This window comes from Symsagittifera roscoffensis, chromosome 5 (assembly GCF_963678635.1).
Source record: "Symsagittifera roscoffensis chromosome 5, txSymRosc1.1, whole genome shotgun sequence".
Taxonomy (NCBI): Eukaryota; Metazoa; Xenacoelomorpha; order Acoela; family Convolutidae; genus Symsagittifera; species Symsagittifera roscoffensis.
In genome coordinates this window covers 4077685-4092012 of record NC_087066.1, presented here as the reverse complement: position 1 = coordinate 4092012, position 14328 = coordinate 4077685, and the positions used below count along the sequence as shown (strand labels likewise).

At 34.8% G+C, this 14328-nt stretch overlaps 1 protein-coding gene across 4 annotated transcripts in view; it reads left to right on the top strand.

Moving 5' to 3' along the window:
• LOC134846985 (WD repeat-containing protein 19-like) overlaps positions 1–14328 on the top strand; it is a 107313-nt gene that overhangs the window by 31373 nt on the left and 61612 nt on the right. For all 4 annotated transcript variants that reach the window (XM_063864458.1, XM_063864460.1, XM_063864459.1 and 1 more), the window contains exon 8: positions 13591–13738. In XM_063864458.1, the coding sequence (XP_063720528.1) occupies positions 13591–13738 (148 nt within the window). The remainder of the gene's footprint in view (positions 1–13590; positions 13739–14328) is intronic.

Below are 14328 nucleotides of genomic sequence, written 5' to 3'. Positions count from 1 at the left end.
CAATTCACTTACATGATAAAGTAAACAGATTACTCGATATTTTAGAACAGTACAATATTATATCACCAGTTAATAAAGAAGAACAACCAAAAGGCAACACATTCATCAACCCCGTTATCATTCTAGCTAAAGGAGAATCATTAAAAATCGTTCTCGATGCTAGATACCTCAATTCACTCATAGATGAATCAAAATGTAATTGGCCCATTGAACCAATACAAGTTATTTTAACAAAAATAAACGGCAAATACTTTACAACCGCCGATATGAATAGTGCATACAATCAAATGCCACTAGATGAACAATCACGACGTTTAACACAATTTGTTATCGGAAACCAACAATATGAATTCAACCGCTTATTCTATGGAATATCCATAGGACCAGCAGCATTTTCAGCCTTTATGAGCAAAATTTTTAGACCACTAATACTCAAGAAAAACGCAATCACCTATTTAGACGATGTTTTTATGCAATCACAAACAAAAGACGAAATGTTTAAAGTTTTAGAAACATATCACCAAATACTCCAGAATGAAAATCTGAAGGCCGCCCCCGATAAATCACACTTCTTTTTGACAAGAGTTAAATTCTTAGGACATAACATAGAAAGAAAAACAATCACTCCACTGAAATCACGCATTGACGCTATTCAAAAACTTCAACCACCAACAAATAAAAAGAAAATCCAAGAGTTCCTTGGAATGTTAAACTTTTTAAGTAAATATGTTTATAAAATGCAATTATATCTACGACCATTTTATAACATCCTTAGACAACAAAACAACTTTGAATGGAATACAGAACATCAAACACGATTCGAAGAAATAAAGAAACTTTTAACTGAACAAATTTCAAACACAATTCCAGACCCTGATCAACCATTTTATGCAATGTGCGATGCTTCGAACTTTGGCATCGGCGCAGCATTATTACAATCACATAATGGTACAAATAAAATGAACCTGATATCAGCAAATTCTCGATTATTCACTCAAGCAGAGCTACGACTCTCAACTCTAATGAGAGAATGTACAGCCATAATATATACACTTACAGAATATGAATTTCTGATACTTGGATCAAAACATCCCACAGTTTTATTCACAGACCACAAACCAATCATCTTTCTTTTTACACAGAAATCTAACCCAAACCACCGAGTTTACAGATTTCAACTAATTCTAATGAAGTTTCCAAACTTACATATAGTTTGGACTGCAGGAAAGAATCTTGCATTACCAGACACCTTAAGTCGAAATACACCACCTGAATTACTTACACGAAAAACAACAGTTGAAATACCCAAAAATATAAAATTCTACCTTGCAGAAAACGAAACATCACCTCGATTAGAATGCAAATATGCAGTAAAAACTGATATTGAACAATCACAAATAAATAATTTACAACATTTCCCACTTTATTTAGATTGTCAAAATAATCATTATGAAGTTGACCTACTTGGAACATCAACTTTTAAACCAATTCCATATTCTCAATGGATAAAAAATAACACCCAACAAAAACGAACAAAACAACACCTACCTAAAAAAGACCATTTTCCACTAATTGAAAAAGAAGATTTAACTGATAAAATAAATTTATCAGGACCACAAACAAATGATTCAAAACACACAATAAATCAAGTGTTTGACCTTCACGACCCACTTGATACAATACCCTTATCTAAATTAGAAATCGAAAACATTTTTCTCCCCCCAACAGAAACAATTACAATTTCAACACTGAAACAATATCAAAACCTTGACCCCGTAATTCGACAACTAAAATCATGGCACAAATATAAAACTAAACCTATCAAAGCAGATCCCACCATTCTAGGAAACAAAACACTCCTCCGATACTTTCGCAAATTTAAAAACACAGCAATTAACGAAAATACAGACCTTTTAGAGTATAACCTAAATGAATCTACAGTCCCCTGTCTTCCTTTAAGTATGATTCTCATCGCTTTTAATATTTCACATACACAAAATATTAAAGGACACTCTGGATCAGAAAAAACATATTCAAATTTTATACAAAATTTTTACTTCCCAAATGCACCAATCTGGATAAAAGTACTATGCAATGATTGTATAATATGTCAGCTAAATAAACCTTACCCAAATCAAAAACAAATAGCACAAAAACAAGATTTTAAAGGACAAAGTTTGCACTTTAACCATCGTATCTCATTTGATACTAAAGGACCAATTTCACCCTCATCAGAAGGAAACTCCTACATTATGGTAATTGTTGACGCATTTACACATTATGTAGCACTTAACCCAGTACCACATTGTAACGCTTATTACGCTTACACAACACTCTATGAACACTGGATAGCAAAATTCGGACTACCAGAAATTTTAGTTACAGACAATGGTACAGAATTCATAAATAATGAAATTATCACACTATGTCATTTATATAACATTAAACACAAACCACGTACATCTCATGCACCTTGGACAAACGGCTTAGTCGAAGGTATGAACCGTTCATTACAAGAATATCTCAGATGTATTATCAACGGAAATGATACCAAATATACCGAATGGTCAGCAGATGTAAAATTATTTCCCTTAGCATATAATTCACAAATTACGACAACTTTAGGAATGTCACCATATGAAATGGTTTTTAACCAAAAGCCACGCAAACCAATAATGTTTACAGCAAATTCACATAAAAACGCACAAGGTTATTGTCAACCAAATAAAGACTCAATTTGTTATAACCTACCTTTACATACACACGATGAAGATCATTTTCATCACCCACAAATTCTTAAATTAGCCTCCGGTACACACACCGAATGGATTTTAAATAGAGATAAGAAACACAATGAAATTTACCAAAAAATAACAAAAAAGTTATTACAAAGACAAAACATTAATGAACAAATCAATTCACGTTTTACACCAGCTTCCGATTTAAAAATTGGAACATTTGTTTTAATACCTAATTTTAATACTCACAAAGGAATTTCTAAAAAATTACAACCCCTCCGAAAAGGACCCTATCAAATAATTGCAAAACCCACAGATGTCACATATAAAATTATCGACTCAAACAAAAAAGAAATCGTTCAACATCGAAACAACCTATTACCTTATTACCCAAAAGAATACGCACTCCGCGAATTAACCCAATTATATTCTTTCACAGGATTAAAAATCATTCAAAATGAATCACATCTGAAAAACACAGAACAAAATGATAACCCCACCGAAAATCAAAACACAAAACCAACCCCCACCAAAAACAATACACAAAACCATAAAGAATCTCCAAAACAAAGAAAAAATAGAAAAATGACAGAACAAATAATACCCCAAGAAGAAATAGACAAATCAGAACATAGAAAGACAACAAGACTCCGAAATCAACCACGTAAAAACTACAAAATGTTCATCCCCCAATCTAAAATATTAAAGAAAGTAGAATTTAAAAAGTAATTTTAAAATTTTATACTTCACAATCTTGAAACCTCCGTAACATTTTTCATTTCCATTTTTCAAAATAACATGCTCACAAAGTACGCAATAATTCTAGTTCAAAATAGACCAATAGGATTCATCCAATCCGCCACTTTCTCTAACTCAAACTAAGATCAATTAGACGAATAATCTAGAACTCCAGGCACATCTCTAACTATAACTTTACAACCTCCAGGTCAAAAATAAGCAAACCACTCCAACTTGACAGCTAAAATAAATATCACCATAATACCGTACCCCTCCCTTATCTAATAACCCAAAGATCAACAATATTTCCCCAACTCAGACCACGAATACCCCCAAAACAAATTTGATAACTTAGCCTAAAGTCACAAAATGAAGATTTTAATTAGCCTACAGTATAAAAATCTCACCATACCCCGGATCATTTGACAAACAAAAATAAAGAAAAAGACGACCTCCCAGTCACCATGAAAATTGCCCCCAACAATTTTTTACAAAACTCAACCCACTTGTCAAAAAACTAATAAATAATTCGACCACACTAGAAAATCGCCTCAAACAGCAAAAAATATTCGACCAAGAGATCATTTCTTAAATGCTTTTCTCTCAAACAGTCGCTCAAATATTTATCAATTTTAAACATTTTTTTTCAATACTTCAAGCCTTTATAATATTTCTTTTTGATATCATTGAATCTTTTCTAATAATCATAATAATTTTTTGTAACATTTTTTTAATTTTCTACACAATAATTGAACTATTCCTCCAACTTTCCAAAACCCTTGAATATATCCACAGGTACGATTTTAACAACTTGTCTAAATGATACGAACAATTTTCAGTAGAACTGATATTTTTTTATTGTTTGTAATTTTCATAACATTTCTATCATCCCTCATTTTGACAATATGTAAATGTATAAAGAAAGCAATCATCACATTTGCCCTAGCAACAATTTTTCTAATTCTTTTTTTAGAAGAATATTATAATAAACATAAACCTTCTCACTAAAGTAACAATTCAAAAATCCATCAAAAATTGCTACCCAACAGTCACAGAATCAGTCTTCACCGACATCATCCCAAGATAATCCAACACCACCTCCAACTACTCAAAATAATCAAACATCTACACGAATTTCTTTTCAAGACAATCCATACACTTTTGAAGAACGGCACGCTCGTTTATCTGAACCACTAGAACCAGTTCAACGACAAGCACCTCTAAGTGAACCAACATATAATCTTTACCCAACACTACCACAAGAACTAAGTAGAATAAGAAACCTTAGTCAAAACCAAAACACAACAGAAATAAATAGACAAATTATACATCCTCGACGAAATAGAAATTTTCAAACTCCCCGAGTTCATTTTGATATACCTCAATCCCCAACACAAACCACTCCAGAAAACACCACTGGTATCACACCAGAAACTCCTACACTTTTTTCACAACGAAGCACTTCAAGTCTACCATCAGATTACTTAGGTTCAACACCAACATCTGAACAGATACGTGAAAATCCCTTTAACCCCCCAAACCTAACATCACGACTGCCATATTGGACTACAAATTCATTTACACAAGGTGAACCAAATTTAGTCAATGACACCATAGATATTTCTACGGATACAACAACATCCTCATCACTACCAGAAACATTATCACTGCCATCAACACCATCAACAAGTCAATTTTCACCACTACCCTTTAACTTAAATTTTCCAAATAATCTCGACGCCAGATACCGAGAACAATCATCAATAAATATTCCTTTAAGATTAGATTGGAATACATTCACAGCACCTCCACCACTATTTGGACAACATCAAGAAAGTAACCGCCTTCATAACTGGGCACTTAATAGATTACAATATCGCCAAGATATTCACAACGATATCCGTGATCACAATATTCAAATACTCCAACAAAACAGTTTACAATTAAAGTTTGAAATCACAGTTAAGTTAAATAATATTACCCAACATCCCTACCCATTAAATCCACCTAACATAACAGCTCAATCACTACCACCACCGTTTATAACTACTGAAGTAATATACAAATACGACAGATACACCAAAAACACAATTGGTTACATTACATTTTATAATCCATACTCAGGATTATCATACACATGTATATTCTAAAATTATTAATTTTTCTCCAAACCCTTTTTCTAATAACCTCAAATCAAAACATAAACCCTTCCCCTCGTACAGGACCACAAGATTTATTAGTAACACATTACGATTGCGAAGAAAATGAACAAAAAACACTACATAAATATGCAATCAATCAGGTATCACAATGTGAAACAGAACCACAAGCTATAGAAACCACAGATATAATAGCAACACTCTATTCAAAAGCCCGAGCTACAACAGTTACAGGTTATAAATTCACAGCAACATTTTCCGAAAAGAAAGTACATTGTTCACAAGTCTCGAACGGAAACAAAAACCGACTTGACCATGAATCATTCTACCAAAGTAATATAGAACGTCTTTTACATCTCAATCCCGACGATTGTAAAAATGAACTACTTAGACTAAACATCACACAAAACAAAAACTCCCAAAGAAAATTAGTTAATTTTCAAGTTTTTTCAGACTCTGTACATCAATCACAACTTGAAAGACACCAAGGACATATAAAACTAGACGAAAATTACCCGTATAACGGCGCACACGGACGATTAACCTATGACCTACATGACAAACATTGGATACCACACATTGGTATAAATAACCCATCAAACTGCAAAGCAGACACGAAAAATAAAGGATACCAAGAAATAATGTTTTTCGATTGGAAAATACAACTCGAAAAAATACAACTCACACGAGATTTATCTGATAATACAATGATCTATCAAGGAATCCGACTACCTTGTAAAAATGATCAAGGATATTGCGACCCTACAACAAGAACACAAGCAACAATTGTTTGGTTCCCCGAAGACACATGTACAACATTTCAAGTAGCAAAAATACACGCTCGTATGATAAAATTTCACGAAAAATATTTCATACAATCAATTCCATATGAACAAGTCCATCCATCACGCAAACTAAGTTCCGATTTTAGAAACATAGATAATATAGAAAATAAATTGACACGTTTTCAAATATATCAAGAAACAGAACTTGCATGTAAATACAGGAATCCACTTCACAGAACACAATACTCTGAAATATTAGTTGAATATGAAAAAGGATTCGACATGACCACTGGTAAAGTAAAAATCGACCCATACGCCACAGGTCATCCCCCAAACGAAGGAACATCCTATATACCAGTTAATTTTGAAAAAAGCAACGGACAACCTGGTGGACATCTAAAACCTTATGACACCAGAAGCACACGCTTACAAGAATTATCACTAATGAATACTACATATTTTGGTAATATCCACTATGATATTCATTTGGATATGAAACTAGACTATACAATTAGCCGCATTTTTCAAGAAATGTCACTCTCCGAATTAGAAACACTACATCAACTATGCGAATTAGAACGAACACAAATACTACAATCACTTGCACTAGCAGTATTAAAAATACCCTACGCAGGATACTTATTATCAGGAAATAGATCAAATTTTTTAGACTACGAAGGAAACATCTTATGGTTTTATACTTGTACTAAAAAAGTATCACCACTATACGTTTTTGAAGATAAACGATGTTATAAAAGAATCCCTATCTTTTATAAGAATAAAGTACATTTCGTGGATACACTTTCACGAAGAACATATTTCTGGGATACCGCAGTCCCATGTGGATCAGAAAATAGCCACAATGTAGTACAACTAAACCCTGATGAAAATAAATATTATCTTCTCACTCCATATCCCACATTAATGCAATCACTCAAAAAATTTTCACCAGAAAGCATTCGCGCTATCGCTCGAAACCCAAATATAGACTTACAATCAATAGGAATCTATTCAAAATCAGATATTCAACATCACATTAGAACACAACAATTCCAAGAATTATTAACACAAATGGACACTATACAAAGACAATCAATAGACCAAAATTTACGCAAACTTGCAGAAACTGCAGGATTTGCCGATATCTACACGCAAGACTATAGCGGATATTTTAAAGACATTAAAGATTATATATATCTAAATGGCGAAAAATACCGTCCCCAAGATATATCACCAATTAACATTTTTAGCTTTGTTACACTCAAAAATGAGATCCTAGATTTTCTAGGATGGCCCTACTACATCTTAGAAAAATTGACTATTCTATACGCAATGTTTAACTTTATTGGATTTCTTTTCTCACTCTTAAAAGGAATCTACAATACATGTGCTATACACACACAAGTAAACAGACAAGCAAGCGTAGCACGCATACTCTTTGCAGGATTTTTTGGAATTTTTTCCACATCTATAAACAAAATTCTTTTAGACGCACAAATAAAAGAATATAACACAAAAATAACAACACGACAAAATACATACGACGAAGAACATAACAATGTCGACACACAGCCAACGGCACCACAATTACCACCCCTACCAAATAACCATCCACTATCCCTAGTCCCACGAAATTTTCGAAATTTAGCAATCACACATAATCCAAATTTTAGACTCACCACATCACAAAGTCCCATCCAACATATAATGACACATCAATCACAAGATGATAATACTTATGAACAAATTATTGAACAACCCCATACCACCGCTTTTCAATCTCAAAATAATAATTTTTTTAGCCCACGATGAGCCGCCAACTTGGATCACTCCATCGATCAAATTCCCATCCAACCAACCTTACCTCTTCAATCCCAATAATACCACTTTTTGCTTTTCCGCCACCCGATTTTCCATCTAGCAATGTAACATCAGGCATGAATTCCGACACTAACTCACAAATTTCAGTTTTATACTCCATCTCACAGCTAAATAACCCGAATATTGAAACCCCCGACGAATTTGCCGACTCAGAACCATCTCCATCCAATAATTTCCATAACCCTTCTCATTTTTCTCAACCTCCTTTTCAACCCATATTGTCAAATAACCCTGACCCCATCACTCCTACACCCTCTTATGCTTCCCAAGTTACCCCAACCTACTCCTCATACCATTCTGACCAATCATCTCCAGACACCCCCCGAATCTCCCCAGAGCTAGACAATTTTATTACCCTCCAACAACAACCCTACCACCTTAACACCCCGACCATAAACCAAATCTCCTTCACTACAAATTCATCCAATCCCCCTACACCCTCTTCAAATTATACTGAATCATTAGCACCATCATCCACATCAACTGAATCCTCACTCAACACTAATAGAGCTTACCGCACTTTTAAAAGAAAATTCCCCAACCATCCTTTCCCAGCAAAACCAGGAACAGCCCGTGAATACATCAACCACCCCCAGCATACTAACACTAGAGAATTTTTAGCTATCACTTTACCCTCATTTCCACAATACACCTTAAACACCCCTCATGACGCTAACGAAACACGCAACTTTGTAGACGAATACGTTTTAATGCCCACTCTCTCTTGGACCTCATACTATCATTTCACTAACCCTCTTTGCTTACCTTTAACCAACACTTCCATCGATATAGACCGAAACAAAGACATGCTATATCGACTAACTACACCACTCACCGCTAGACAGTTTACTTATGTAGGACATAAAAAATCACTAAAAATACACACTGCACCTAGAGCTAATGAATATACACTAGAATACTACGATCACAACATCATCAGAGCTAACCAAGATCAATTCTTAGACGACGATCGCTTCGCTAACCCACAAATCACCGAGAAATTTTTCATCAAGACACCATATGTATTTACACTAAACATCTTCGACCGAAAGTTTGATCACATTATTTCAGAAGCACTAACAAGCACACAAGCGTACGAAAGTTTTAAAGAACGCTTCCAAATCTTTTCACTAACCTTTCATTTCCTTGCACCACACGAAAGAGATTTACACTGCTCACACGATATTATGTTGCGAACTAAACAAACACATACATACAGTTACTATCGTTTCATCCAAAATCACTTTGACCTCCACACACCCTCTAGACAACCACACCATCGCTTTCAATTCATCAATTCAAAATACACTTCACCGTATTTCCTAAATTTCACATATTGTATTAAAGATACTAACCTCCATGGTATTCTCCGTAACTATGACCCCATAACCCAAATGTATATTTTCTGCCCCATCACCAAGACCTTCAACGCAGAAGAATCCCGACCCTTCCTTATCCCGCACGAGTTTGTACAGCCTATAGAAATCCCAATTTTAGAATTCATCCACAATACTAAATTTAACCACAAATTATATAACTTAATCCAAAACACACCTTATGAGTTTGCAGTAGGCACTGAAGAACTAACCACTATTAAGGCACTTCAATTGCTTTGGCCACTGCTTCAAACTAAAAATATCATCCGCATCTTAGCTAAACTACTAACAACTTCAGAACTAATTCACGATATCTTCCCCCACGGTTTTTTCCCCGACGACTAACAGGTAAGTATGAATTAAATGAATATTACTAACTAATTAAAATATTAAAAAACTCACCATTCCTTATTCATGTTTTCTTTAGATTTTTAGCCTTCATCTTCGATCATCTGAAAAATTTACAAAAAGAAAAATAAAAAATAGCAAACTTCTTCAAAACTGTTTAAAACCCTTTTAACTTTTGCACCAACAATTAAATAAATATAATACCAATGCAGTAAATTAATTTATAAAATTTTCCCCCAAAGCAGTAAATCTACATATGATGAAAATTTGTATCTTAAAATTCCCCCATTACTAGCAGTAAATTTCCAAATTCTATGCAGTAAATTAATAAAATGCAATTGCAGTACTAACCTTTCGATATTTTCATTCATTCGCACAGAAATTCTATCCACACTCGCACAGCTCGCCCACGAAGAATTGTTTAAAATAATGAATTTCAGTTTCAAGTTTTCACACTCAACAACTCTAACATATAATAACAAGTTTCAAACTTTCCTTTAACCCGGTTGGAAAGGAATCATATACTAAACAAAACTAACCAACGCAGCTTACTAAATACCACAAATCATAAAATAACAGCATGACTAAGAAAAGGAAACCAACGGTACCCAAACCGGATTAAACCAGTTTAAAACTGGATAATTTATTCTTTTGAAGACTATTACAAAGTCTTAGAAAGAAATAATAAAACACAAAAAAGTCGAAAGACAAACCCATACCACAAACAATTTGCTTTTTAGTAAAAGTACATAACCAACAAAACATAAGTAAAACCACAACAAACCCAACATAAAATGTTGTCACATAACAGGACCCCTCATAAAAACCGCATGAAATCATACTCCCACACCTGGCCTAACCCACCAGGAAAGGACGTCCTGAGCATGCTCTATAGCCGGCCTAACCCACCGTGCTACATCCACGCTTTGTGACCACACCTTTATTTTTAATAAGAGCTACTCAAGGGTGAGTAACTCTTCAAAATAACCGAACTAAAACAAAAAGCTTTTGTGAAAACAACTAACAAAAATCATTATTAAAAAATACTAAATTAATAAAAGATTTATAAAATGTAAAATTACATGATGCAATATATAGATCAGAATACAACACCAAGGACGAACATCAAAAGACAAGACGACCTCACTACACTCGAGAGAGAATGACCAACTACAATCGATATGCCGCTCACAATCACAACTCAAAGGATTTAGAGTACGACTTGACTTCGCAGAAAAGGACTTCATTGAACTAGACCAATGACCACCTCGATGTTCAAGTATACGTACAGATCCGAGTAACCAGGCATCCCCTCCACGCACAATCTCCACGCCATTCCCGAGCTAGATCAAACACAAAAGAAGTTCTCTCCGAAGAACAGAAAAACCTGACATAGCCAACCATTCTGAAACCAGAATTGATGCTGTTGCAGAGACTCAGTCGTTGTCACAAGAAGAACACAACGTCTTGTGTCCTCAATTCCAGATCCCTGGAACTTCCTTAACAAAAAGGAAACAAAAGAAAAATGATGTTCGCCAAATACCAACGTCCATCATCCATCCTTGAATTACAGGAGAACTGTTCTAAAAAACTCTGTAAAACCCGGATGGGTGGAACCTGATCTAAACTATATTTTATGATTGGATAAATTAAATGTTTTACCAATGTAAAGTATTTAATATTAACCAATCATGATCCATCTAACTAACAACCCACTTATTTGTAAGTGCTGAAGTTACTTGTAATTTCAGCACCAGAGAGATTTGAATTTAACTTAGAAATTAGTTGGACTCTCCCGAGCACTTCAGCAGCCGCAATAAACCAGTATACCCTAGATCTATTGAGCCTAGCAGAGACTAGTTAAACAACCTGAGACTAGATAGTATAAGAGTAAGATTAGGATCGGTATTAGACTAAGAAGTTGCACGAATCTATCCGGCCGAAAATAAGATAGCGTGACGAGCAGACGGTGTACCCTATCCGAAATTACTCTATGAGTTATACACCCCAGTCTTAACTCAATGTGGGTTTTTGTATCATTAATTTTTAAGACGCCTATGAAAATTTTTGCACTTCTCGCAAATTAGGTGAAGATTGTAATCGAAATAGCAGATTTTGTGAATATTTGCTGCACAGCTGGTGTCGCTTTTTTGATGAAAAAAAGTAATCGCCTTAAACATTGTCTATTTTTTGAAATTTAGACCCCTTTTCGGAGACTTTTGTCAAAAAATACTTTGCCGAATTTAAGATTAAAGGCTTCATTTAAAGAACATGCTGGCTTAAAGGACAAGTTAGGACTTTAGATGGTGAGTTCAATTTCGGCACAGCAGAGTTTTTATTAGTCCTACCTTCCTTTTTCACTTTTTGACCAATTTAGAGCTGTTTTTTGCCCTTTTGTCGCTTGTGTTCGCGATGTGCAGCTTCGCCTCTGAGTCTGAAATATGGGTGATCTATTAGTTTAAGATATGGGTGAGCAATCCACGAATGGAATGACTCAGCTTAGCACTGGGCTTTCGATCTCCACTAGTTTTAAAGAACACTGCAGTTAAGGACAAGAGTGAAAACTATTAAAAACAAGTAACTTTTAGATCCGCCATTGCAGTACTTGTGTTGTTGCATTGTGTTGGTTTTATTTCTTTGGCGAAAGCGGAAGATGAGTTTCCCGATGAAGCTAAAGACGCTTCCCTTCTGTCACCTAGTGGAAAGATGTTTTCAAATGGCGCTTCGAAGATGAAGACTGTCTCCAAGAAAGATATGGAGACTCGTCTCGGAAATAAAAAGACAGAAGGCATCTTTTCCAGATACTTTTTAGGGGATAATAGTGTGGCTTACTTAAAGTCTGAACCATAATTATGTGTATCTAGAACCATTTTTTAACACAAAAAACTTCGTTGAACTTTTCATGAGCAATATCACGTTTTAAACCCAACTTTGATGCCATCTGTAATGAAGAAGAAGATTCTGACGCCTCAGATGAAGAAAAAAGTGAAGATATAGCGGTAGAGAGTGGCAGAAGAAACAGACGTCCACTTCTGTTCGATGACTCAGATGCCCAGGGGCACTGCCCTGATTTGCCCATAGGACTCATCAGGGCAAATACCGAACGGACAATTGTGAACTTCAAAACAATATTTTCAATACTTGTATATGTGATGTGCCATGGTTGTCCCTTGGACTTTTAATTGTTGTGACCAAACGATAAGATCGAGTTGTGAATTATTTTTTGAAAAGAAGTTTTCGTTCTTTGTGTTCATGCGTTGTCATTCGCTTTCACTGCTAGTGAAATTGTTTCAAGATTGGCATATTATTAATTGGGTATCCCGAGACGTGAGATTCCTCAGCGGATTCGTTAATGATATATCAAAACTCTCAATCTAGATTCTGACTTAAATGGCATTTGTCCTGTATTGAGAACCCACATTAGGAAATTCTCAGTTTTGAAACCGAGTTATTTTGATTTTGCTTTTTTTGGCGAGAATAAAGCTGAAACGGCTACTCAAAAACGGAAGAAACATCTTTACAACTAGTATTCTATTTTAGTTTTACTCGTTCTGATTGTTTGCAGCGTGAAAGTGCACGACATGTCTGACTTGCGAGAGACGGAGCAGATCATCACAGTGGAGGAGGAGTCCTCCACCTCCCTCGCCCTCTCTGGCGCCTCCACCCGGGCCAGTCTGGCCAAGCAGTCTGCAGGACCCACTGAAGTCGACAAGGTAATTATGGGTCTAGACTGAGTCCTATTTATTTGTTGAATTATACTGAGACATATTTTTTTGCAAGTTTAGAGGAATAAACAAATTCTTATCTGCTGATAAATACCCTGAGAAAAATACACGCAGGCGTAAAAATCCCCGGAGAAAAATATAGCGAACATACAATGGGAAAAGAGTCAATGATCTCCAGAGACGAAAGGTATCATTAATTCTCACTATGAGTTGCCCTCGAAAGCTCCTTTTTTATAGTTATATTTCAATTTAATTATAGTAAACTTAAAAGACAAAAATAGAGTAAAGAATTTAAATTAATCTGAACTCTTAACGACAAAAGCTGCATGCCATGAACTTGCCTTAACATGATAGTACCTTTGTGCCCTCAAGAGAATAAGGATTGGAAATAAATTTTAAAAAACTTGCGTTTTTTTCTTTTTTTATTTTTGCGATTTCTCTTCAGCTACAAATTTCAGAGCGCCTAATTTCATTGGTTATTCAGAAAAAGTTTTGGGCCTTGTAAATTGGAAATGTAGCTCAGATTATAGCTAATGAAAAGATTCACGAACTTAATTTTTTTGGAAAAATTGCAGTAT